The following is a 27139-nucleotide window of genomic DNA, read 5'->3' on the forward strand; positions in this document are numbered from 1 at the left end:
AAGAATGCTGCAGCTTTAAGTTTTTATATTGTCTGCCTTGTTTTTCATAATTTGTTTGTTTGTTTACACTTCTCCAAGTTCTTTGATCTGTCATGTTAGATGGTGCTTTAATCCAAGTTAATTTGTTCCTGTATGAATGTTTTGCTTCATTATTATTATCTGTAAAGCTGAGTCTTTGTTGTTGTTTTTGTTTTGTTTTGTTTCCGGATATGAAATGTGTGATTAAAAAACTCAGTAAAACTCAGTTTGAAGGTTTGCAGATCAGCAAACAGAAGCAGATTTTAGACATTTCTGCAACCTAATGAATTTAAGGTGAAATACATCAGGGGAAAAAAAGCTTCTAAATTTTATCTTGATATAAGGAATTATATGAAGAGTAGATATGAATATGGGAATTGTAATTGCTTGTAATTAAATGATTTAAAAGAATATCTGCATCTACCTTTGAATGAATTTCTTTAATGGTCTTTAAATAAAAGAAATATAAGGTTATTTTTAGAATGAAATAAAGATTATTTTTTAAGATGTGAAATTATTTAAAAACTATTTAGGAAAATAAAATCCACAGTTAAAGTAATTAAAGATTAAAGGATGAAATATATCACAATTATTATATCTGTGAGATGAAATACAACACATATTAGTGAATGTTTTTTGTTTGTTTCTCAATTTGGGGGGTTGGATAGTCAGTATTTGTAAAAATGTGTTACTGACATGTAAAACTCAGCAATAGAACACTGCTTAAACCATGAAGAAGAACAAAATGTGTCTGTAACGAGTGCTAATGTTAAACAAATAAATACAGAGAACAGAGAGCTTCAAAAGCAAAGTGGACTTGTCTTTAAAACTGGAAACATTTTGCAGTAGTGGATTTGTGTCAACCATTCAGCAACTTCACTGTCGAGAGTGTGTGTGTGTGTGTGTGTGTGTGTGTGTGTGTGTGTGTGTGTGTACGGGTTCGTACTATCCTGGTGGGGACCAAAATCTGACTTTTACTATCCTGGTGGGGACTTTCTGCACCGTGGGGACCAAAATCCAGGTCCCCTCGGGGTTGAAAGCAATTTTCACACTCAAAATGTGGTTTTACTGTCAGGGTTACAATTAGGTTATGGTTAGGTTTATGGTAAGGGTTAGGGTTAGGCATTCATTTTTAATGGTTAGGGTTAGGGTAAGGGGCTAGGGAAAGCATTATGTCAATGGGATGTCCCCACGAGGATAGCAAACCAGACGTGTGTGTGTGTGTGTGTGTGTGTGTGTGTGTGTATGAGAGAGAGAGAGAGGTTTTTCATGTAGGTATTATTTAGATCTATTGGAGCCCATCTCCTTGAAGCAGGTACGCCACGTACATCAGCAGAAAGCCACACCGGGTGCCACCCCTTTCAAAGAACAGGAAACTGAGGCTGCAGTTTACACAGAAGGTCCATCCTGGTACTAGGCAGGTGTAGTTTAATAGAAAAAAATCTGTTACAGGAAATTGTTTTGCTTTTTTTTTTTTTTTTCCTGTCAGAGCTGAAAAGGGAGGATGATTTAGAAGTGTAGCTCATAATCAACAGCTAATAGTTTATTTGTTCAAGGAAACAATTTTTTTCATTGACACAACATAAATTTTAAGAGGGTCGGACCAAGTTTAACTGCACATTTAAATCTCTGAGATATTTAATCTAAGAAAAAGAAGTGCAGTTTTAAAAGTATGTCTTACCTTTTTCCACATGGTAAAGTAATGTTGATGCAATAGATGAAAAAAAAAGTGTCAGCAGGACTGTTTTGGGGCTTAGATTGTAAAAAATAAATACAGTTAAATATTTCTTAAATATTTAGATGTTTCAATGTTCACAGTGGAGGGATATAGTAGCAGGAAAACCTGTAAAATGAAAAAATATGGTTAAAAGTCCAAAATTTCTGCCCTCCTTCACATTTTCAAAAGTGATCCAGTGGCCAGATTGGGGTCTTTGCCAGGCCAATTCTGGCCCATGGGCCTTTTGTTTGACACTCCTGCCTTAACTCCTACATTTAGGAGATACTCTTTTATTCTTTGGGGTCTATTTGGCTGGAAGGATTTGCCATGATGTTCCCTGGAGAAGGAAAGGTCGCTGTGAATCAATAAGAAAAGAAGTTTCTTAGACCTGATGAAACATCTCCATCCTGATTCCTGAAGAGATCATTCTGTTTTAGGGCAATATTACCTCCATCCAGTGTATATGATAGTGATGGGAAATTATATGCTGTGGCTTTATTGAGGGACTTGCATGCAGAAGTAGTGCTGTCCAGGATTTGATACAATATCTTAATGCAGTGTGAAATTCCTCTGGTAATACTTCTTGTGGACAAGAATACATGCATGTGAGTGGATGCAGGGGACACGTTGTCACTCTTCCAATGAAAAGCAAAAAAAAAAAAAATTCAGCTAGATGCAGCGTGCATGAAGGCAGCTAGCTGGTAGGAATCCATGTCCTGGATCAAATCCTGGATCAAAAACAATGTGCTCAGTGTTGGAGAAGACTTACACGAGACATTTGCTAGCATGTACACACTGAGCTTTGGTGTGTAACAGAATGTAAGCAGAAAAAAAACCCAGAATATATTTGGAGTTCTGTAATACTCTGTAAGACCAAACGAGTGCACAGTGGATCAGCTGCTGTGTACACAGCCTGCCTCGCACGCTGAAGACACTGTTCAAAGTGAAAAACAACAGAAAAACAAGAGAGACTTTGTTCCAGTGGGATCAGCTGTCACGTCTATGAGTTCTCATGCCACACTTGAATTTGACCTCTTTGTGCAGGTGGCATGGTGCTCTGCTGGTTTGCACCGTCGCCTCACAGCAAGAAGATCCTGGGTTTGAATCCATGAGCCAGCTGGAGCCTTTCCTTCTCCCTGCACCTGGGTGGCCTCTATATAGATACAGACACATGCTTCAGTTGGTGATTCAAAGCTGTATGAATGTGGGTGTGACTGGTTGTCTTTCACTCTGTGTTAGCCCTGTGATAGGTAAGTGGAACGGTGTACCCTCTCCCTCACCCTGTAAAGTGTCCACACTGCATTCTTAAGACAATATCTACCCACAGACATGCAAGCGTCCACCATAACCACCTTTGAGGCAAGTCATGTGACAGTGGGTGTGTCCAGGAGTGTGTTTCAGTGAAATACGCACACATTCTTTCACAGGGAAACACACATAACAGTAAGGGTACTGGCCGTGATGTCATGGGTGGTCATTAACTGAATTGAGCTGGTACCTGATCATATCCTAGCAGGGTAAAACCTTCACCTTCAGATCATCTACAGTCCCTGGATTTGGTTATATTTTCCAGTTATGTCTCCCTGTTTTATTTCGTCTCCATTTATCTGTTTCTATCAGTGTTCCTCTCCGTGACCAGAAGGTGGTGTTCTAGCTCCATATTTTCTGAATAAGTGACTTCATACGGTCTAAAACGAATCATAACTGAGGTTGTTGGTAGGAATAACAGTCAGTGAAACCAGAGGTGGTGCCAAGACTCCATGACCTAGTTAATAACTGATAGAGTAGTGGTGCAATAACATAAACCTGCGTGTGTCCTGCATGTATGTGTCAGATTGAACAGATGTTGTGCGACAACAGAGTCTCCGGTGTTGGACCTCATACAGTAGCAGGCTGCACACGCACACTTTAAAATTAGAAAGCACCAACGCAGATGAGCTACGAAGTCTTAACCTTTGACCCCAAGGTTGCAAAACCAAAGTCCTCACCTCCTCTTGGCCCCTTGCTTCTTTCTCTGTCTCCTTGCTAGTGGAGAGGCTGACTGAGCTGTGAACTTTGCCCTGCCCAGTGGCTTTGTGTAAGTAGACAGCATGGGCTTGGCCACAGGACTGTAACTGACAACTGGGATGTGTCAGCGCTGGTGAAAGGGCAGGCCGCAGGGAAAATGAAAATGGGAGAAATGTTAGCATGCAAACAAGGCGGCAGGAGTATTCGTTCTGGAAGGGAAGTACATAGATTTTTGCGGATTCTTTTAGCCTCCAAATATATGTGGTTTGTGCATGGAACTGACTATAATGACTATATTTCTTATATAATAGTAAAAATAACAATACATTGCCTTTGGAAGACCTGAGGAAACATGTTAACAGTAGAAGTTTCAGCCCCCACCTTCCTTTTACACTTCTCCTGTGGCCTGTGCCATAAATTCCTAGGTGCCCCCCCCCCGACCTTTCTCTGTACTCCTAATTTAGTGCACTGGCCCTTTATCACTGCCGATTTTCAAATGTTTATAGTAATTTTCCAAATGAGCTTTATTGTTATTATTATTATTATTATCATAAAGCATCCTGGGTATCAAAGTATCAATTTCAACACATCATGAAAGCAACATTACTGTAGAGAGAAATCAATCAAATGTATCAATTATTATACACAAGGAGCTGGTGTATTAGCCTGGGCTGGTAGGTCGATATTAAAGGATAATCACTGGAGATTTAGCTGCTGTAATTGAAGCTCTGTGATGGAGAAATCCATCATATCATCACTGGACTATGTCCGACGTGTAATAAAGACTGCGATCTTCGCTATTAAAACTTGTGGCAGAGCAAGAATGATGTGGGAATCTCTCTCTCTCCACCTGGGACCTCCCTATTTCCCTCCACCCCTCCTCCAGACCGTCACCTAACTTCCGGCCACTCTCTCTCTCTCTCACCTCTATCAGCCTCACCCCCCTCTCTATGTAGCTCGTCCCAGTTCCCACACACAGAGACACACATTACACCGGTTCAGTGTAAGTGTCATGTAAACGCTCTCCCCCCGGACCCGGACTTTCGCCTCGCTGGATCAGAAACCGCGGTGTGTGCATCCGTTTTGACTAGCGGCTCCGCCCGGTGTGCGGTGCGGACTGACTGCACACATCTGAGAGTTTTATTGGATTGCCCGACAGCGGCGGGAGAGGACTGGTCTTACCCCCAACGCGGGACAAAGAAAGCGGGGGGGAAATTAAGGAAAAAGGATACGAGTGGAATAAGAGAGGAGGGAACATGGATAAGTGTCTTTTCGCATTCGCTTTCGGGCTTTTGATGCTCGGTAAGAGACATTTCTTTGCTTGACTATATTGATGGCTAATTAACTCCGATAGATGTCGGCATTCTCTGGTCGCGAGAAGCCAGCGTTGTACTCTGTTTTGAAATCTGACAATTTAATATCTTTCGGTTGTCTACCAGCGAACATCCATTTTAAAACATAATTCAAACCATTTTCCGCATATTTAACACCACCTATATAATTCGGCATATAGCCAACCCATCAACTATGACTTATTTTTAATGTATTTGTAACTTTGCAACTGGCTCCCGCTGCTAGTGCTGTGGATTTGGATGGAATAAGTTTGCGAGGGCAGCAAGCTAGCCTCCTTAAAAAGTTGAAATTTCAGTGAAACAGGAGTGTCGGTTGGTGTATTGGATTCAGCCGAATTGAAAAGTCAATCCAAGAGACTGAAAATAAATGACCGAGTTGTTATCTGAGACGCGGCTGGGTGTGACTGTTAGAGTTACGTAAAAATGTATTGTTTTTAAATGGAGTTCGTCGCGGTAAAAATTTACACCTACTTCCTCGATAAAAACATTTTTTCTCAGTGTCGACCTTCTCATACAGGTGTGTTAAGCGAACGTTTTGAAGTCTTTTCCACCAGTGATAATTTATTTAGTGTGTATTTTTTTAATAAAATTATGTAAACGTGTTATAAATACTTTATTCTATTTAAAGGTAGAGCTTAGGACAAAAAAGGACAAATAAGGAAAAAATTCAAGTTTCGGGTGTTCTTCTGTCTCTCAGTCTCTGTCCTGTTCAGCCTCTCATTAGCCTAGCAAACTGTACTCCCATTAAGACCAATTAGCCAACATGAGTTGACATGGTCCCATTAGCCTGCTGAGAAGTCATGGCCCGGCCATAATGATGAGCTGTATTATTATAATCACATCAGACTGGTCTGAGCCAAAGTGCCAAGCCAGACCAAGCCGGTGTTCGGCTGGTTTTCTCCACAGGGACAAACCAGGGCCTGTTCACTGGCATACCTGGATACTGCAGTTGCCATATGTTTATGAGCATAACCATGACTGCCACAGGGTTTCTCCAGTATATGTGTGTGTGTGTGAGAGAGAGAGTTGGGGACTTGGCTTAAATTAGTGCAGTGTAAGATGATCAGATGCTGCCAGCGCTCATGCTGTGTGTATTCTGACTCCACACAAGGAGAAAGCGACTATAATATGCAAAATACTGTCATGCTTCAGGTAACATAACATCACATAACAGACTATTGATCTGTTTCTGGTTGCAGGGCTTAAAGATCACTTGCTGTGTGACCTCAGGTAGTCCCTACAGAGCCTGGTCCCATCTTAGGTTTCCCAAATGTCCCGTGTACAGCCATACCCATGAAGAGGAGGAAGCCTCTTAAGTGCAAATCCATCAAAATTAAATCTAGGATAACGGGACAACTGATCCATCTGTTAGTGTTTAATTAACAGTCATCTATGAAAGTTTAGAAAGTCTTAACCCTGACACTGGATGAATCCAGCTCCAGTGTTTCATCCTGGAGCTGGGGATGAGTTCTTCAATCTCCTCGATCTTTGCAAACTCAACCTCAAAGAGTTTGCAAAGATGTGCTCTGAGTTTTATTTTCTTTTTAAGATGATGTATTACTTTAAGAGAGCATTCAATCAGAGGTCACACATTAAAATCAAAGAAGAACTGCATACATTTATGTGCAAAAGAGAGTTGTCACATGTCACAAAACTAAGTACACCCTTACTGCTTCCCAAAGAATTAGGGAGGTTACATAGCAGCTAGGTGCTGCTAATCAAGTGAATTTGATTAGCCAAGTATGGCTTGTTTGGAAAAGTTGGTGGGAGAAAGCCTTTTCTCTGTAAAAAGAACATGGCAGAACAGCTTAGGTTTGCAAAGTTTAATCTGAGCGAACTGCAAGACTTTTCAAACAATGTCCTTGAGACATATGAGATGTGGAGATGTTTGACCATAATACACAGCACATTTGTTGAAAAGCTAAACACCCCATACCAACTGTCAGCACGATGATTTGGGATTGTTTGCAGCCACGGGCCCCGGGCACATTGCAGTCATTGAGTTGTCCGTGGACTTCTCTGTATTCCAAAGTCTTCTAGACTTTGAGACCATCAGTCTGCAGGAGGAAAATGATCCAGAGCACAGCAGCAAATCTACAACAGAATGGCTGGAAAAGAAAAGAATCAAGGTGTTACAGTGGCCCAGTTAAAATCCAGACTAACTACACTGAAATGCCATGAGGGACCTTAGAGAGCTGTGCATAAAGAAGTACCCAAAAACTGCAATGACCTGAAGCAACATTGTAAGAAAACGAAGAAAAAAAAAAAGACTGTGCCAAACTTTCTCCTTAATGAAAACCAGTACTTTAAGTTATTATTTTCTAAAAGCTACTAATTCATGGGATCTTATTTTGTTCATAGCAAAAAGTCCCTTTGAAAAAGCTTTTTCTCATGATTGTATAATGTACCCTAAATGCTGTCAGTTGTTACTGTGCAGTTCTGCCAGATAATTGATCATGTATTATGTATTTTGTTTTTATCATGCAGAAGATTTTCAGCCCCAGTTTGGTGACCTTTATGCTTATTTAATGACTCTCAGGTCAGGCCAACAGAAATGTTTATGGTGAAGCTCACTGAAAACCAACCAGTTTTTTTTTTTTTTTTTGTGCTCGTCTATATAAATCATGGGATTTTCTGAAAGCTGTGGTGAATCAGAAGTCTGAAATGAGAAGAACACCTATAATACCAGACAGTATCTATTATAGTACTGCCCAAACTATAGATGTAGATTATCTATCGTACTTATTAATATAGAAAGGTTAAATAATCCCATCAAAGCTTTTGCAATCATCTTTTATTGGAAGAAACTGTTGAACCTGATCATGACTCAGGGCCCCCAAACCAGGGCTGTTTGTGGTGACTCATTGCAATGTTTCGACACATAGTCATGAATTACAAGGAAAAAAAGGAAATTAGAGACATGGTGTCACAGTCTGATGCCTTATTTTATATAGGAAGGGGGATTTTTCTTTTTCTTTTTTTCAGATAAGAAAACTCATCTGGAAGCAGAAAAATCAAACGAGGGCAAATAAGGGGTACAAGCTTAAATTGTAAATGGCTGACTCTTGTCACCTGTCTGTTAGCAATAGCATAACTGCCTCTAATGAAGCAGAAATAAAACATCAGCTATAAGACAGAAGAGACAGGTTTCAGGGTTTTTGCTGATAAGATTGACAGTAAGCGTCACCTCAACATAACAAGCCAACTGAGCGTCCAGATGGTGATCCAGACGTGCTCGCTCATTCCAACACAGTGACGTAAAAATATCCAGATATCCCTTTTTTACAAAATCGTATTTGATTATCAGACCTTGCGGGGATTTTCGGGCTCCGCTGGTTCCAATCTTTTATTTTCACAAGAGACCAAAAGTCATACAGGCTGGAAACTAAGTTTGAACATTTAAACATAAATCTCAACAACGTTTTTCCTCTTGGTGATTAATGGCCCTCATGCTGTTTGACCCTTTTGTGTTAATGTACCTTAAAATTAAAAGGGAAGCAAAGTTTTTGGTTGCATCACGTGATAGTAACTTAGCATTAGCATTAGCTAAGGAAGTACTTTAAATGGCATTTGGAGGAGATCTGCTTGCTGCTGGCTTCGCCTTGGTGGTGCAGAAAACCTCAGGGAGCCTCAGGTGCTCCTTGTAGTGGATGTTCACTGTTAGCATCACATTGTCATTTGAGACCAACCTGTCAACCATGCATGTCTGATGTGAAGATGGAGACAGATTAAACTGTAGACCACTGTAGACAGACAGTGAAGTGGAACAGTAGGTTTCATATGCTTCTTACTTCATTGTTACTTGCAAAGCAGAAAAAAACCCCACACTCAGCAGGCTCACACATGCACTCACACCACCAGGCCAACTGCCAAAAACATAAGAATTGAACCTCTCACAAGTATTGATGGCTCATGCAAGCACAGGGCTTTTTCTTGAAGTACTGTGTTTTTTTTTTCCTGATCCATTTATAGGTTTAAGGGTTTAAAGATAGAAGACATGACTTTTGCTGTACAAATCCTCCTTTGCTTGCAGACCTCTCAGTATAGAGGTTTTGGTGATATGTTGATTGGTATATATAGACCTAAAAAAATACCAAATTAAACTTAGGGTTGCTTTTGAAATTACAATATATGTTGCCAAACAACAGTCTGACCAGGTAGGTCCCGATGACGGTTAAAACTTAATAATTTCTGAGACCTGTTCTATGAAGTCTATACAGAACTAATTATTAGATTATTTCCCAAACTGTTTGATGATCTGCGTGGTTGTTCTCCTCCTTATTTTATTAATCTGGCTTCGAACAGAGTGGAAATGCTCCGATTGAAAGGCCATGACATGACTGCTTAAGTTTCTTGGCCTTCAAGAAAATTCAATGCACAGACACTTTGCAGTGCGGCTGTTCTCATAGTACAGTTACTGACAGAACGGATGGTAAAAGCAGCTAATTGAAACCCAGCTTCAATAAAACGGAGGATGTTAAACAGACACCTGTTGCAAACCATAGCCAATTGAATTGCCGTTCCTCATTATCAGTCCAATATGTTTCCTGTACTGTTTAGTCAGCAGGTATAGACACTCCTCATTGGTTGTCATTGTGTCTTTCTGACTGGAGATAATAGGCTAAGTTCTTCAGATTAAACCAAACAAGAGTTGGATGGGAGACGTCATGGGGGTTTGAAACTCCTGTTTTAGGTTTTGTTTGATTTGCTTTCCACATCCTGTTCACTTTAGTTTTAGTAGGCGGAAGCGTCAAAACTGCTCGGTTAAGATTAAGAAAAGATCCTGATTATAAGTCACGTTTTACAAAGCACACAGAAAGGCTAGCTGTCTCCTTTGTAATTTAGATAGCTTCTGGTTTATCAGTGGTTACAATGGAGGATAACTGAATACTGAGCTTGATAGTAAGTGAAAGCGGGCGCCTACTGATGATGCCTACAGGACTCATTACAGCTGATAAGGCGTTTCAGCGGGCTGAACTGAGTGCAACAGGGATTGAAGAACTTTTCCTACATAAGGCCTCATAAATGGTATTTTATTGGTATTTTTAATGGCCCCCACAAATTGATTCTGTTCATCTGGATGAAGCGTTTTTAGTGGGAGAAATGTTTCGTCAGTCATCAAAGTGAGTTTTTCGTGGTGTTTTCACCATCTGTAGAGAAGAACACTCAATAGGATTGTGAGCAGGGGCAGACACTACATGTGATAGCTTCAGTAGACATGAGTGGTGTGAAAGTGGCGAGACATCCTCAGTGACGTATCGCACTTGGTCTTTTATAGCTTGTAGTATAACTCTGTTGAACAAACCAAGTTGAAATATGATAAGACGTGGGTGTTGTGTTTGAGCTGTCTTTAATGCCTGTAACTGTGATGTCTGTATTGTTGTCGTATTTGTCTGACACCTGGCACGAGGCAAAAATGGAATTTCCTAAAGGAGAGTCAACATTAAATTGACACTGTAGTACAAATAGACTAATCTGACTGCATGTTCAGTATCAGCTTTCATATCTGGGCGTCACTTACCAAAAAATACTTACTTTACCATATTATTATTTACCCTACATTGAAGATAATGTGCGGATGAGTTTGGTGTGGCTCATTAAAACCAGCTGATGATCTTGGCATTAATTGGAGTGTGGACCGCGCCTCACCGACCAGAAAGCACAGTATCGCGTAACTGTACATAGCGCCGTCAGTGCGGCTGTGTTGCTACATGCTCTTACCCAGCTGGAATTCAAGAGTCGAACACTTTGCCTAAGGAGGAATGAAATGCAGATGGTTTGATTTGATACAAGAAGTCTTACAATGTAACCAAACAGCACTAATGATCTGGTACGCAATTGAAGCTAAATTAAAGAGGCGCATATAAGTCTCAGCCTCTCGCTGTTGTTTTCTTCCTTCTCTGAAAGCTGCTGGAGGGCTGTCATAACCAGCGGTTGGTGTTCGTGCCAGAGAAAATGATGTGGGTGTGAGCGTGTATAGAAATACATGTGCGTGGAGAGAGTGCAATTCAGGTTTCAGCACCGTCATCATCAATAACGTCAGTACTTCACTCAAGTTCCAACAAGACCTGTATCTGTGCCTTGGTCTCTGTTGATGTTTGTCTTTAAAAAGGCAACTTCAATTGGTAAAATCTTTCTTCTTTAACACAGTAGAGTTTGTTAATTGGTTGTCAGACTTGTAGCTTGTTCCCTCTTAAACATTTTTCTTGCCGAATTTATGCGAATACAGCTTATTCTTCATGTAAATTCCATTTTACTTTACATAAGGGTGAATTTTCTTTCATCTCAGAGGTTTTGGATTCCAACTAAGCCTCCAAATATTATTATTTTTTTCCTGTTATAGACTTTTAATCTTTTAAAATGTTTTCTCTGTCCTTCAAGGTGGGTGCTCGGCCCGTGTGGTGACGGTGCCTCCTGGTCCATTAATCCGGGTGGAGGGCCAGCCAGTCTCCATCAGATGTGATGTAAAAGAATACACAGGACCTAGTGAGCAGGTCATTTCCCCCAACACACACACACACACACACACACACACACACACACACACACACACACACACACACACACACACACACACACACACACACACCAGTCTTGAAGCTTTTTCTGACAGATGGGTTACACTTTGAAATGATGCAAATGTCAATTTTCTTCTGCATGAATATAGTTAATGAGCTGTATTTTCTTTTGTTAGTTTTTTTATTAATTAAATGTACTCCTCCACCCCCAAAATACCTGAATATTGTAAACTTTTAGGAAACATGGCTCAAAAAAGGGTAAATAATGGATTTGTGGTCAGGCTGTTAGCTGAGGATTGATACATAAATTATTGTGCAAAAGTCTTGAGCCTCCCTTCATTTAATAGGTGATAATAGGTGTGGCACTTTACTGAAACATGTGGAAACTTGCCTAAAAATACAGTATATAAGAAAAACAGAGTTTGAATAATTCTAACAAACTTTAAAATCAATACTTGATGTGACATACTGGTTAATGTTATGTAACATCATTAAAAAAAAAAAAATCCTGTTTCCTAAAGTAGTCAGGTACAAGAACTGGACTTTTACCTTGATTAGCCAGTGTCCAAGGGTGTTGGCCAGCGTTTCTTTTCAAACACTTTCCGAAAGCCTGGAGAACTATTATTAAAAAATACATGAATATAGAGAAATCAGGGGTGACTCAAGAATTTGAGTGCTGTATTTGTTTCTTTGAGAAGAATGTCGTAGACGAGACTGACCCAAGGCTATGTTGAGAAATTTAAATGAATATGTCAAATCCAGTGAATACTTGTGCAACCTATTAGTCTTGCTCGTGGACACAGCTAAGAATTCATATTTAAATACTATCATAAGCATAAAAATCGATCTTACGTAGGTCCGCTGAAAGATGGTTGGTCATCTGTGCAAATCTGCCCGTCTGTTTTCAAATATCTTTTCCTCAAAGCTGTTGGTTTAGCCTAGAATTGAAAGAGTTGATCCTCTGGAGAGTATGAATCTTTAGTGTATTACTTGTGGCCAATAGATTATTAATTGAACTACATATTCTGTTTATTTGCAGCTGTTAATAGCACTGTCACTAAGGGTCAGATTTCGTCCTCTGAGGTTCTTGAATATACAGTAAAAAGTGAATGGAAGCGTACTTTTAAGGCACTTTGTAATGGAATTCAGAGTCTCTTACATTATTGGCTCACAAGCCACTAATGACTGTACTCCCATTAAGCTGAATATTATTTTGGTTGGTGACCCCACTGCTCCGGCCCAGTGTTTCTAATTTACTCCGCCTATATTTATGTGTGTGCATCCACTTAACACTCGGATTGTTTTTATCCCTCCTCTGCAGGATTTTGAATGGAATATGTTAAAGGACGCGAAAGGGCCGAAGACAAAGATAATCTCCTCTTTCGACTCTCGCTACTCTGACCAGACTTACAGCAAGCGTGTGGCGTCTGGCGACATTTCAGTGGTGCGTCTCCAAGACAACGAGGTGGAGCTGAAGATTGCTGAGGTGAAGTTGACGGATGCTGGCTTCTACGAGTGTCAAACACCGAGCACCGACTACGTCATCAGTGGAAATTATATGGCTCAGGTCCAACTCACTGGTATGAAAGTGTGTGTGCGTGTGTGCGTGTGTGTGTGTGTGTGTGTGTGTGTGTGTGTGCCAATTTTTGCCAATTTTGTCCTTTCATTATTAAATAGGTGTAAATCCTATTTTACGGGGTTTCCGTCCAGTCAAATTAAATAGCAGCATTTTTATGGAAAATTAGCTGTGGTCATTTATTATAGGATACAAAGCTTCTGATGCAGAGTAGCTGTGTTTTTACTTTGCGTTTGAGGCTATTTGGTTATGCTGGTCCATTTAACAGCTATCCCCACAACTTACTAATGCTCTGCTGACCATGGATGTGTCCTCTTGCACATGAACACCCCTGCTGGTTTCAGACAATCACTGGTTATAATTTGGTTTTTGCATAGACACGCGTACCTCGACACAGTGTCACACTCGTGGGGAGCAGATGTCAGGTGGGAGTACTTGGCTTGTGTCAAATGAGGACCAGGGAGGCACGGATTTGGATGAAGAATATCAATGCCACGGTGGAGGAGAAATGTGTAGTTACATGGTTTATTTTGCTTATAATGTTTGTAATAGCTAGTGTAATTGTCCTTGACGAGATTTGGAAGGGGAAGGGCACCTGCTGCCAGACAATATTCACCTTGGAAAAAGTTAAAAATGGTTTATAAATTTCTGTCTGTTTGTCAGAGGGAGTTAGGTGATTGCTTCATAATTAAAGACTGATTAAGAAAATATGAATCCATCTTAAAGGTTTTTTTTAGACCTCACCTTTTACACCTGCATTGAGTTGCTGCCATGTGATTGGCTGATCAGGTATTTGCATTAATGAGTATTTGAACAGATCTACCTAATGAAGTTTTATATTTATGATGAAAATGCTTTGCTGGTTCATACCTATGAAGTTACAGTATATCTGCAAAGCCTTAAAAGATTTTTTTACCATAGTAAACTTCAAAACAGACTTTATTATATGATATAGTTTTAAAAAAGGATAACAATTGACTTCAGCATAAAATAAAATGATGTGTGGTCACGATACCTGAATTTTAGCACTATGTATGCATTGGTCAACTTTCAGATCTATGAAGTTCAGCTAAGTTATCTATGTTTTCATTTTTAGATAGGCCGATGCACAGCAGATTCTCTGATGTGTGATCTGTTTCTACCTGTGCTTAAGGCTGATCAAGCAGCAGTAAATATGTGAAGCAAGGCTGAAGGATATACTGATAGAATGAAGAGAATCATAAGAATATAACAGCACGAGCACTGCAAATGCAACAAAAACATGTTGACATCAAATGGTATGTTATTTGAAATCTATATGAAATAATGACACGTCTATGTTTTCCTTTTTTTTTTTTTTTTTTTTTTGCATTTATTTAGTTTTTCCACAATTGTGTAAATCAGTCTGTCTGTGGACTGGTACAGCTGAAAAGCCGACGCAGCCAGTTCCTCTTCTTCTTCTTTGGTTTTTTCTCTGGCACAGTCTTAGCTTCAGCTTCAAGTTCAGCTGGATTGGTAGTTATCATTTTCTCTCTGTCTTCTGTTTGTTGGAAAGAGTCACGTACAGTAACTGCAGTCTGTGGCAGGGAGTCCTCTTCTTCTTCCTTGTCCTGTTCTTTGGTGTCTTTTTCCACCAGAAGCTCAGATTTTCCATTTGCTGTGTTGGAATTTTGGTCATTTTGCTCCTGTGTGATGTTAATGTAGGACGCTTTGACTTCTTTCAACTCTTGATAAAGAGTCTCTACTTTCATGTCATGAAGCTCCTTGTTGGAGCAGAGCTGGGATTTAAGCTCACTGATTTCCATGTTCAGTGTCTCCTGGTCCTGCCTATGTTTATCTTCCTGTTCCTTGAGATGGTTTTGAGCTTCTAGGAGCTGTTGTTGGAGTGTCCCTATTTGCTCTTGTTGAGTCCTGCATTGGCCTTCAAATTCAGCCTCCTTCAGACCTACAGAGTCAGTGTGTGAAGCCTCTGTGGTTTGGGTAGAAGAATCCACACACTGCTCTGTGGTAGGGTCGCTGACGTCTTCATGCAGGACACGGATCATGTCATCCAGCATGACAACTGCTTGGTTGTCCTTTGTTTGAACCTCTGTTTTGCTCTTATCAGGCTTTTTATTATCATTAGCCTCCTCCAGTTGCTCTATCAGCTCTTTAATTGTTTCTTCATGCTGTTTTTTGTCGGCGATCATCTGTGCATGAAGTTTGCTCACCTTAGACTGGTAATAAGAAGCCCTCTTATTAGCAGCTACCAGTTTCCAGTAGAGCTCATTCTGGTGGTTTTGGGAGGTTTGTAGTTGATGCCTGAGAGCAACGATCTCGCAACATGAATCATACTGGACTCTGCCATGATGGGGTATAAATCTGGGATTGGGCTGCCACGTCCCTGCATTTGGCCCAGGGTTTTGTCCACTGGCGTTATTCATGTTTGCCTCTGCCTCCATGTTCACGTCCTCCTTTGGTTCTGACATAGGGATGGATTCAGGGTTTTCCATTTCAGAGGATCCTTCAGGGTTTTCTGACATTTCTTCATTTCTCGGGTTGCTTCCATCAGCCGCGTTGTTCTGGGCTTCCAGAAGAGCCCGAGCATACGCCCGAGTAATCGGTCGTCTGGGTTCGTCAGCCACTCTTTTCTGTTTTTGCCCCCTTTTTTTCTTGGCTTTCACGTCCACTTCTGGTTGAACTTGTGCCAGAGGACGTGTTTCAGGATTTGGTGTTTGGGGTTTTTTGAGGTCAATTTTCGATTTTTGCAAAATTGTTATTTTTGGTCCCACGACCACCTCCATCTCAGCTTCTGCCATTTTATATGCTTCAGCGTCTGCGTCTGTGTTTTTCTGCGTCTTCCTTATCTTGGATTTAACAAACAGGTTGTTTTGTAGTTCTGCCGTCGAAGAGTCGCTACAGTTGGCTGTATTTCTCTCCTATTTATGGATTTACAATGACAGAATGTGATGACATCACAGGCTTTGTGCCTTTGATGACATCACAGGCTTTGTGCCTGGGATGCTGTGATTGGATAATTCCAAAATAAAATGCCCACAAGTGTACTTTAAAAAAGTCATTTTATTTTGTAGTATATGTTGAATTAACACTATAAAAGCTACTCGACCAGAATTGCAGTTAAAAATAAAACAACATGTCGAAAACGTTGATATTTATTTAAAGGTATTTATTAAAACTATCCAATGACCAGCATATTTTACTGAATGTCTGTAGGCACTGGGATCTTGGTGGTTGCCTAGGCGACAGAATGTCATCTATGTTTTGTTTTTAATTCAGTTTCATTGCTGAAACTAAGAAACAACAGGCTGTAGAGGGAGACTTTAATAGAGCTTTACTAACTCTTACTGTCATATCCAGTGTGGACAAATCTGTATAGATTTAGCATAATATATTAATCATTCATTTGAATAATCCAAGGATGCAAAATAAATATCACAGGAGAGTTTATGAGACGAGGTCAAGTTCAGAGACACAAGTTTAGCAGAGGTGAAGCCTAGAGGACAGCTGGCAGCTACACCCATGTATGACAGCACCCACCTGTAACAAAGAGCAGCTTCTCCATGCCTGACTCTGCATAATTGTCAGCATCCAAGCATTTTAAATGAGTCACCATCCTCAGAAATCATCCTGTGCACAGTTGTTATGAAGAGAAAAATAAACTTTAGAGCTGAAAATCAGATATGAACCGTGTTTGTTTTCTCTAAAGTTGAACTCTTTACCAAGAGTGTGTAGGCACAGACTTTTTTGAACAAGTGGCCATTAAAGGAAATGCAGTTAAGCTTGCGTAATTGCAGCCTAAAAGTTCCAGGTTTTAGCCGATGTTATTTTGCTAAAAGCCGGCTATTTCAAACCGACTGTATCCTTTGAAGAGCTAATGGGCCCCGAGATTCTTTTGTAGACACACCGTTGAAAGAGATACGCTTTCCATTACCCAGATCATCTACTACATTCACAGTGTGAAGATTTAATTTGAACTACTTCCTGACAAAGAAACATGTATTCAGCATTTTCCTTTGAATTTAATTGGGTTTCTCTTTTTCTAGTTGGCAATTAAAGCTGTACTCTCCGCATTGGTTTAATCTGGTGTTTACCCGTGCCCAACCTGTCCTTCTCAGGACAATTCAGTCCTCCAGAAAGGATTTTTTTTTTTTTAAGTGGTAATTTGAGGAAGATTTTACCCGAGCAAGTTTTAAGAAATGAACTCACAAAGAGCATTGTCTGACAGCAGGTTAGTTAGCTCCATAATGCACCATCATGTTCAGCTGCTCTCTGCTTCCCAGCACGGCTCCCCAGACACCTTGTTAAATTTAGACCTGAATTAACTAGGCAGCGCTGTTTGTGAGCGAGAGATTATCGTGTATATGTAGAGCATATGTATCAGTGAGTGCTTCGTTTTGCAGCACGTAAAGGACAACATATTTCTGACCGAGACGGTCTTTAACGCAGATGATGAGCTAGATTTATACCATTTGAGTCATATGTGTGCCACATTTCTTACAGAGACACACACACACAGACACACAAATGTGCGCTGCCTCTTTCAGCCCACTGAGGCTGATTGGTTATGTAAGAAACAAGTGAAGTACAGGTCGCGGAGGGTTTGAAAACTCCTTTCAGGCTAATTTTAATTGATAGAGCAAAACGCAGATTATTTGCACTGCCTTTGTCATCTGCCACAGACAGCACTGCAGCACATCAGCATCAGCAGTCCTGCAGGCTACTCTGACCTCCACTGCCAGGTCTGACTGGTGTCTGTTGCAGTCCTGTTTATGTCCGCAGTTTAAGAATGCCTCAAGGATTCAAATAAGTGCTTGAAATCCTGCATTTATTCCTATGGAAAGAATGTTGTTTAACGGACAGAGACATCATGATGCAAATCTGCCAAGGTCAAACGAGGAATCAAAGCATGAGAGGAGGAGTTCTGTTGATGCCGAATCGACAAAACACGAGCGACACTCATGCATATCTGCCGTATTCGTCGCTATCAGCAGCATGTTGTAGCCTGATCGTCAGATTTGGTTTGACAGCCTGGTTTGTGTTGAGCTGATCGATAGATAAGGAGTGACATTTAGACTCTACAGAGGTCATATTTCTATGTAGCAGTTAAAGCTGGGGATCACTGAAAACAGTTTGAGTCTTTTATCCAGCTCGGCTGTTGCGATGTTTGAGTGTGAGTATATACCAGGTAGCGGTCCAAAGGATTCACACCAAGCGAGTGGAAGTCGCGTCTCGTCTCCTGCATGGTCTACTCAGGCGGCACGCTCGTCTGGACCAATGGAATATATTCGTAGTAGTGATAATGCAACGGAAGCGGAAAATCTCCCGTTGTGTGCTACGTGTGAGAGAGGACAACTTGCAGGACAACTTTTCTAGACACTGTCAAGAAATATGTAATTGACCTTTAGAAACAAGCATCCGAGTGTATTTCATGCACATACAAGCTGAAATGTGATAATTATGATTGAGACTAGAATCCCAAACCTCTGCTATAGATCTATTTTGATTTATTTATGTTATACATGCGGTGTTGGTATGTCCTTCACTTAAATATTCACTTCATATCCTGCTCTCTTCCATCAATACTTGTGCGGACGTATGCCCTGAGTTTAAAATGTGTGCACACTCATACATGACAGGAATTGAAACCAGGCAAAAAAAGGGTACAAAAATTCTTCTAAACATGGATAACATCATAAATTATTGTTACCTCTCAACAGATTCTGTCCATTTTTAATGTGTTTGCTCACACTTTCCAGTGAACATGTTTATTAGAGGTGGGAAACCTCATGATACGATATTATCACAGTGTTTTCTTAAATTTTGTGATATTTTGTGAGTATTGCAGTAACATGTTGTGACTGAAATGACCTTTTTCCAACTGCAGATTAAGGCCTCAGACTTTGTCAATAACGTAATGTTAGTGGATAAAACAGATATCTTACGTCAGTTATCTTTTTGATGCAAAATGAAATTTTTGAGCATACGATCACTGTCACTAAAACCTGCTATAAATGTTACTATAAGACAGTCAGTCTGATATCAGTCTGTGATTTGGGGTCAAGTTGGCAATTAAAAGCACTCTGCTTCTGATAATACAGAAATAAACTGTAAAAAATCACATAGCTGTTGCTGTCTACATAGAAAGAAATTCACATTTGACTATTACAATTGTGCTCAACATCCTTCCGGTCCAAAAGGAATATAATCAGAATACAGGCAGCTGAGATGAATCCCCTTGAGTTGTGCTCATTGAGAAAGTCTGATTCACACTGATGGCAACTTTGTTTTTGTTTTTTTACACAAACCTTCATCTCTCTGAGACTGATTGGAGTCAGTCCAAGTCAGACTGCAACTGTTTGCAGAAAGGTTGCTTTTTACATCCAAGTCTGGGCAACCATTTAGTCAGCACAAGTTGCAAAATTTTTAAGAAAAATAACCAGGCAGACTAGTATTTATTTTGTAGTTGTGGTAGCTGTAAGGAGGTGGCTGTCATATTTCTACTCGTGCGACTGAGCCTTTAGCTTGCTCTAAATTTGGAAGCATGTTTGGCTGAAAGTGTCCAGCCTCGGATGGTCTGTCAGTTGGGTTTCATTAATGTAAGTTTCCTCGGCTAACGTTACCTCAGGATGTTGGTGCATGAGGGGGGAGCCCTCTTCTTCACGGTATTCCCAGAATATTTTAATTTACTTAATAAAACATAGATAATAACAATATCACAATGCAAAATATTGCAATGCCATGTCAATTTATATCAACGCCAGCGTTAATCGCACAGAGCAGTATTCACAAAGACAGTCAAACCTGCTACAACACTTGTAAGTGCACAGTAGTAATTAATGTTAATGATTTATTCATTGGAAAGCGATCGAGCCTGGACGTTTTCACTCGCGGGACAATAGACGGTTGAAGCAGCGCTGTGCATCGTTTGTACACTATAAAGTTGTCTACACCCGGACGTGTTGATCCATTGTTTTTAAGTTTGCGTCTGAAGTTGGAGTGAACTTTTTATTCCTAAATGCTTACAAAGCAGTCTTTCCCACAGGATGTAAACGTGGCATTTCTCTAATTCCCATAATGCATAGCCACGTACTTCTCATTCCCGGCCATCTGCCGCTTCTTGGATTCATTTGTAACGCGACTAGAGCTGGCTTCCAAAATACACGGTTCATCATTTATCTAAAGCATTTCAGTGATAAATCTCAGAGTTTGGAGCTACTGTTGCTTTAAAGTGTTAGGAATGGTAATGTGTGCGACAGAGTTGCACACAAACATACAGAGCACGGATTTCTTTCTTTTTTTTCTTTTTTTAATATACAAAAAATTCAAATGACTTGATTGCGATGATAAAACAGAGCCTGTAATTTTTGCTTAGCAGACACGCCAACCCCACCCTGATATTGCCTCTCAGCTTTGTTATTAACCCCCTGTGTCTTCACTGCATCTCAGCATCTGTCTTTTCCCCGCACTCTTCCCGTTGCGAGGAGCAGAGGTAAAAACTTATTTTCATAGCTCTCGCCGTGCATGCGTTTAAGAGCAAAGCCATGCTCCCATCAGGAAATCCAGGAGTTATAGGCCTTTCACTTTATTTTATTTTTTTCTCTCCAGCAGTGACTCATCATCCTCCTTCGTGTGTCATAACAAGAAAGGAATGAGCGGTGAAGGCTGCTCTGTAAAGACTTTCTGGATGACACGTTTAGTTTCATTTTTAATACGTAAACGAGCCTGAGATGAAAGAGTGGAGGTGAAAGTGGTTGCGTGAGAGTGTTGAGAGTTTACTTGGTTAAGACGGTGACCTTCAGAAGCACTCCTCTGGGCGTGTTGAGGTTTTTTTTTGCAGCTTTATCTGCGTCTGTTTGTTGGAGCGCTCCTTCAACCAATGACCTTGGCACGAGTGTATGCGAAATATTATGTTGAATTACATGAATCACTAGGAGTTTACACTAGCCCTGCTTTTGCCTTTTAGTTTAAGCCGGATGACCTGACAGACGGGCCGCTTTGAGGCGTGGTAAACAGAGGTGTGACACTGAAGTAGGAGGTGTGATCATTGGTTAAGATTCTGTCACTCCACCCAATAAATAGCTGCTAGATGTTGAATTGTTCATTTCTTATCGTATGCACATGTGCAAACTGCCTAATATCAAACAGGGAAAAGCCTTTGCTTACCTTGAGCTATTATGTCATCGTTTTACCTACAATTTCCAGCTCAAATACGCTGCTTTTTTTAAACCTGGGAATTGGTTTAAACAGATCCTCGAAGTAAACAAGACCTTTTTGCTCACAGCAACACACAAATAGGCCTCAAGTGATAGGCAGACGAAGACAAGTGAAGGAAAATGCAGATATGCTGCCGAATAGCTGCCGTATGAGGAATCGTGTATCTGCAAACAGGGAAAGATGATTGGTGCACAAAGCTTTCTGGTTTGTTTGTTGTCTGGTTGTAGTCCAAGTTTTATTGGGCTGTTATGTTCAAACAGGTTTTTGTCACTTGCAGGTAAACCGGGGAGCGCATTGATGAAAATAGGGCTTGCATTTCCTTAAATGTAATCTTGAAACACTCAACTATGGTTTGATGATTTGGGGGGAAAAAGGAAAAAACATCTGTTAGTGTTCTTGAACATATCCTGGCAGCCAGAGCAGAAGGTGTGAAATATAAAAAAAGATGTGGGTGAAAAATATTTAACAGAAAGTTAATTCTAAATATACATCCTATATTTCCTTGTGTGATAAATGTTGGAGGACATAATTGTGTGTGTGTGTGTGTGTGTGTGTGTGTGTGTGTGTGTGTGTGTGTGTGTGTGTGTGTGTGTGTGTGTTGGGGGGGGGGGGCAGCATGTGTGGATAATTTTCAGTATCTCCCAGTTTCTTGCTGTGTGTTTAAGTCACTCAAAACATTTTCTTTTGGTTTGTTTTCCTGTCAGTCATTCCCAACACCCTCAAGGTCTCCCCCAAGACCCCGCCCCCAGTCATCTCAGAGGGAAGTGACCTAACTCTCTCCTGCAACGTCACCCGGGAGCTCATCCACCCCACCTACCTGTCTGTCACCTGGTCGGTGAAGAAGGGGACGACGTCAGAGGAGATTTTGACGTTTGGTCCTCAGGGGGACGTGGTCACGGGGTCCAGGTTTGCCCGGCGTTATGCAGAAGGAGGCATCCGATTGGTCCCTGGCAGGAATGGAGTGTTTGAACTGGTGATTTCCAGAATGACGACGTCCGATGAAGGGAATTATGAATGCAACGGGACGGAGTGGACGCACGAAAGTGGAGGAAATTGGATAAAAATCGTGGAGAGTACCAAAGAGATGGGAACTGTTGCAATTACTCCTACAGGTAAGAGTTGCACTGTTAGTTGCACAGCTGATGCTTTCTTTTGGTTAAATTAACTATAGAAAAAAACCCTAAAACATGCTTTTGCCAGACAGATGCATTGTATTTCACTGTAGTGGATGCATGCTGCCCCTAGCTGAGCCTGGTTCTGAAGGAGGTCACTTCCTGTTAAAAGGGAGTTTTTCCTTCCCACTGTTGTCAAGTGCTTGGTCATAGTTGGGGTTTTCTCTGTATTATTGGTCTTTTCCTTACATTATAAACCGCCTTGAGGCGACTGTTGTTGTGCTTTGGCGCTGTATAAATAAACAGACTTTGAAATGTGTTATGAAAGATGTCCTGTATCTGTCCTTCTGCCAGTGGAGCTGAATCACTCTGTTAGAGAAGATGCTCTGCTGCCTGTGCCTGTGTGGTGAAGAGGGCGGTCAGGGTTTTACACGATTGTTCGCTGACCTCCTCTCACAGACAGAGACGGCCTTTCTTATTACTTCATTTAGTCTGATTGGCTGATCAGATGGTGCGCAGCATTGTGTTTGTGGGTGGCATGAAAGTGTGAGGTGAACACAAAGGGAGACAGCACAGTTCCCTGTGGAGCTCCAGTGCTGCACAGAGTAATGCATGGGACTGTGGAGATGGTGGATGTGTGTTTACTGACATTTTCTCTAGCTTCTCTCTCTAAACGCTCTCAAGGAATCAAAGGAGGAGATCCTCACCGTGCAGCTGTCTGCAGCATGTAGTGTCTCACATTCAGTCTGTATGCAAACTGCAGCAGGTCAAGACTGGTCTCTGCGTCACCTCCGTCACATGTGATGTGAAGGCAATTAGTTAATAACCGTTAAGCTGTGATGGTACAGGAACCAGACGGGACGGTTTCCATAAAACCGATGTGTTCCCCTGTTTCAGGCTGAGGTTGTAAATGTGACTCAGGATCGCTAACAGCCGAACCTCGGGGCTGACGCATTCAGGGCCTGCAGCCTTGCTCTGGTGGATTGTCTCCTAACCTGGCCAAAAGTCACAGAAAAACCGGGCTGTGCTTCTAAGATGTAAACCCCACCCTTCCTCAGACCTTTGAGAACGTTTCTTCAGCTTTGTCATTGCTGTGTGCCTCTCAGTATTTCCCACTACACTGTTCACGCATCCATCCATACACCCTCACTGCTAATAATACCGACGTTCACACTTCGTGGTTTTCTCTTTTTTGTTTTTCTTACTTTCATAATTTTGTCACATTTAATCATTCCTGGCTTCAGTCTGCATCTCTCTGACTTTGGAGCCAGGCTGTGACAATGTTGGCTCGACTGGGAGTGCGTAATGTTGAGGAGTGATAGATCAAGTGGACGCTAATTTTAACAGAGAGGTTTATTCATACAGGTATGATGCTTATCAATATCAGATGCAAGAGCGAAGGTTTAAAAGATGCAGGTGAGATGGTGCAACTGAAATAAAGGACAGGTGGTGAAGCTGGAGGAGGCAGGTTGAATAGTTTGGATGGGACACCAGGGATAGTTAGAGATGGAGGCAGATGATCTTCTGTGGCAGCAGTGAAAACAAGAAGAGGCTTAACTAATGAGATACAGTAACATATATTTCTACACGTTTAAAGACTTCAAAATAAGATGTTTCTGGACAACATGCATTTCTTTGTCTCCAGCAGTCCACACACACAGGCAGCTTGACTGCATGCGACCCAGGCATACCGCACTAATGCTCAAGCTTATTGCTGTTGACACAGACTTGTGACTCTGACCTGCATGGTCTGCTTTAATTCACATTACCAAAAAACCATACAATCATACCTTTACAACTTATTTGTTGAAAGGAGTTGTCGGAGAGTAGCAGTTAATTAAAAAAGGGCCACACAAGTGAACAGTTTATTAGATTTCTTCATGCAGTCTTCTGTACTTTAAAGAACCGAACATTAAACTCTGAACACCTTTAAATGGGAACTTGGGCGATTTTTATACAAGTGGTGGGGACTACTACTGTTCAGATGGAAAGATATAATCAATAAATAAAGCAGGAATGCCAAACATCGGGGCCCACATACAGCTCACTTTGACTTTGAGTGGACTGACCCAGTGAAGATCCCCTTTATATCAGTGTAAAGAAGTTTAAGGACAAATTTAATCTATGAGATATTAGAATATAAGAAACATAAGTGAAGTTTGATAAGTATGTCTCAGGGTTTGTTTGGGGTTTTTTGCATAACAAGGAAATAAATTAAAGAAATCTGTTGCCACAACTCTTTGGCTATAAATTATGAGAAATAAATGTGTAAAGTTAAAGATGCAGCTCTGACAGCTCATCGCTGTTATTTAACTGTTTATTACTGGTTTAATAAGAATGAATGAGTGAGCATGGAGGAGCTCTTTACCTGTTTTAAAGCTTTTCCTGTTGATAAAGTCTGAAATTTATCCAAAGTGCTCTAGTGGCCGGATTGAAGTCTTTTCTCCGGGTACCAATTTTGGCCCCCGGGCCTTATGTTTGACGCCTGTGATATAAACGCATTATGGGGCTTTATACACTGAGCTTTTTTTTTTGCTGCATAGAGTTTTATCTTTCTTTAACAGTCCTCGCACCTCTGACGGTGTTTCTGAGGTGAAATGCAGGATTCTTAACACTTACAGAGAAATCTGCTTACTTATTACTTACTCAACTCTTTTTTTTTTTTTTTTTTTTTTTTGTCTACTTTTTTCAGCCACAGCGGTTAGTGATTTGTTGCCCGGCCTCAGCTTTGTGCGTTTGTCCTTCCGTCGGACAAAATTTAAATATCTTTTCTGGGATAATTGAAAAGGAAGCTGGCCGGTGGTTATTCAGGCTTCAAAAGATCCTTTGAAAAAAAGCCGAGGGTCATCAGTAGCAGTGCAGTGCGCCGCTTCCACGTGAGTCTGTGCGCACAGGTTCCCTGCACATCCCCAGCAGGGGAGGGATCAGTACATAATCCTCAAATCTGCTTCCTGATTTGGGATAAAAGATATTTAGTATATGCATACTTAATGTGCAGATCTGTGAGCTGCTGTTGGATGTTTAACTTTGGTTTTTAACAGCAGTTCGCAGCAGGGGTCGTCTCGGGACACAATGCTCAGCAAAGTGTAGAGAGGATCTCCACGATTCCCTGTGAGCAAGCAGCTTGCGACAATGCCCGGAGTGAAATTGGAAGAAAGTCAAGGACGAGAGGGGCTGGGAGGGAGGGGACATGGGAGAGTTCTCCCTCTGTTGTGTGGCTGTCTTCATTTTAAAGGAATCTCCTCCTCTGTGAACCGCTCGTCTTTTCATTCTCTCTGCCTGCCTCGCTCTCTCCCAGGAGGTTCACGACCCTCATTGGCTGACCATAGAGGCCCCTATGTGCACACACACACACAGACACACACTTTCTCTGTCTGTCTCTCACGCTCATCGGTGTGGTTGCTCTGGTCACCATATCTTCTATCTTTCCAGGTTACCATGTCCTCTTAAGTGCTGCACAACACACAGGGGTTTGTAATGAAACCAGTGATGAGCAGTGCACACATAGACACACAAACAGGTCTCGGTCTCAGGTCTCATTGTGTCCCAGTCTCTTTATATTGACTTACTGACTTGAGTAAAGAGGATGAGAAAAGTCAAACAGAGTGAGCTTTGTCTCTTTTGTCTGTTTCCAGACACCATACAGACTTTTTTCTCTCCCCCATACTTCTGTTTATGTTGTCACTGGAGATGATATTTACAAGCCCAATCCAATCTTTGGGTTTAAAGATACATTTCTTTAAAAAAAGAAGAAGAAGTAGGCTGACAGCCATTTGTAATCGGCAAAACCCCGCCTTTTTTTTTTTTATTAGTAGAGACCTACAGAAAGGTTTTTTTTCAGCACCTCCGCGTAACAATGCTGTAGGAGCAATCACATACACCCATGCACTGCTCTAAATGTTTTTTTGTTATCTCATGACTGATATGACGAGGATGTACAGACTGTGCTGTTACATCCTGTTTTATTCCGAACTATAATAGCACTTCCCGCTTTCGTTAAGATTAGAATCAGCCAGTTGGCCAATTTGCTTATTCATATATCTGTCGTACTAAATGAGTCACAGGTGTAGTGTTTTTGGCTTTGAATGGGACTTTGTGCTTACGTGTGCTGTCACCGCCCAGCTGGTTTGTGTACATAAAGGAAGTGTTTCCCACAGTTTGATTGTATTTGCGGGGGTTTCGGGGACAGGTGGGCGTGCAGGCACGGGCACCTTGTTTACTTAAAGGAATAATCAATAATACTATGCGTACTCTTTAAAGAAATAACTGCGCATTAATTAGCTGCCTCTCCAGCGAGCTGCCCCGGCTCACATTACCACCTTGATGTGCAGTTGCAGACGGTCGTTGTTCTGCCCGGCAGCATCGGCGAGCTCAGTGTAGTGACACATGAAAGCAGATCTTCACAAATTAGTCATCCAGCTGTTGGAGGAAAACTAGTCGATCAATCGCATCGTTGATCTATGAAAAAACAAGGCTACCTGAGTAGATGTGTGGATGTAGAAAACACCTCATTTGACAGAATCTGTGCCTTTTCCTGTTGTCTCTGACTTCTTGTTAACATGAAAATGCTCATTATGCTTCAGTAAATGAAATCTCAATTCATAAAAAGAGTCGTGAGATGTGTTTTTTGGTGGGTTGGATCAGTG

General features: G+C 41.1%; 1 protein-coding gene across 1 annotated transcript in view; it reads left to right on the top strand.

The window, feature by feature from the left end:
* The first annotated feature begins 4774 nt into the window (after positions 1-4774).
* Positions 4775-27139, top strand: part of ptgfrnb (prostaglandin F2 receptor inhibitor b) — an 83415-nt gene continuing 61050 nt past the window's right edge. Inside the window, exons 1-4 of the mRNA XM_063467813.1 lie at positions 4775-5044; positions 11476-11588; positions 12934-13192; positions 22086-22493. Coding sequence (XP_063323883.1) covers positions 4999-5044; positions 11476-11588; positions 12934-13192; positions 22086-22493 — 826 coding nt within the window. The 5' untranslated portion in view covers positions 4775-4998. The remainder of the gene's footprint in view (positions 5045-11475; positions 11589-12933; positions 13193-22085; positions 22494-27139) is intronic.

This window comes from Pelmatolapia mariae, linkage group LG23 (genome assembly GCF_036321145.2).
Source record: "Pelmatolapia mariae isolate MD_Pm_ZW linkage group LG23, Pm_UMD_F_2, whole genome shotgun sequence".
NCBI classification, from domain to species: domain Eukaryota; kingdom Metazoa; phylum Chordata; class Actinopteri; order Cichliformes; family Cichlidae; genus Pelmatolapia; species Pelmatolapia mariae.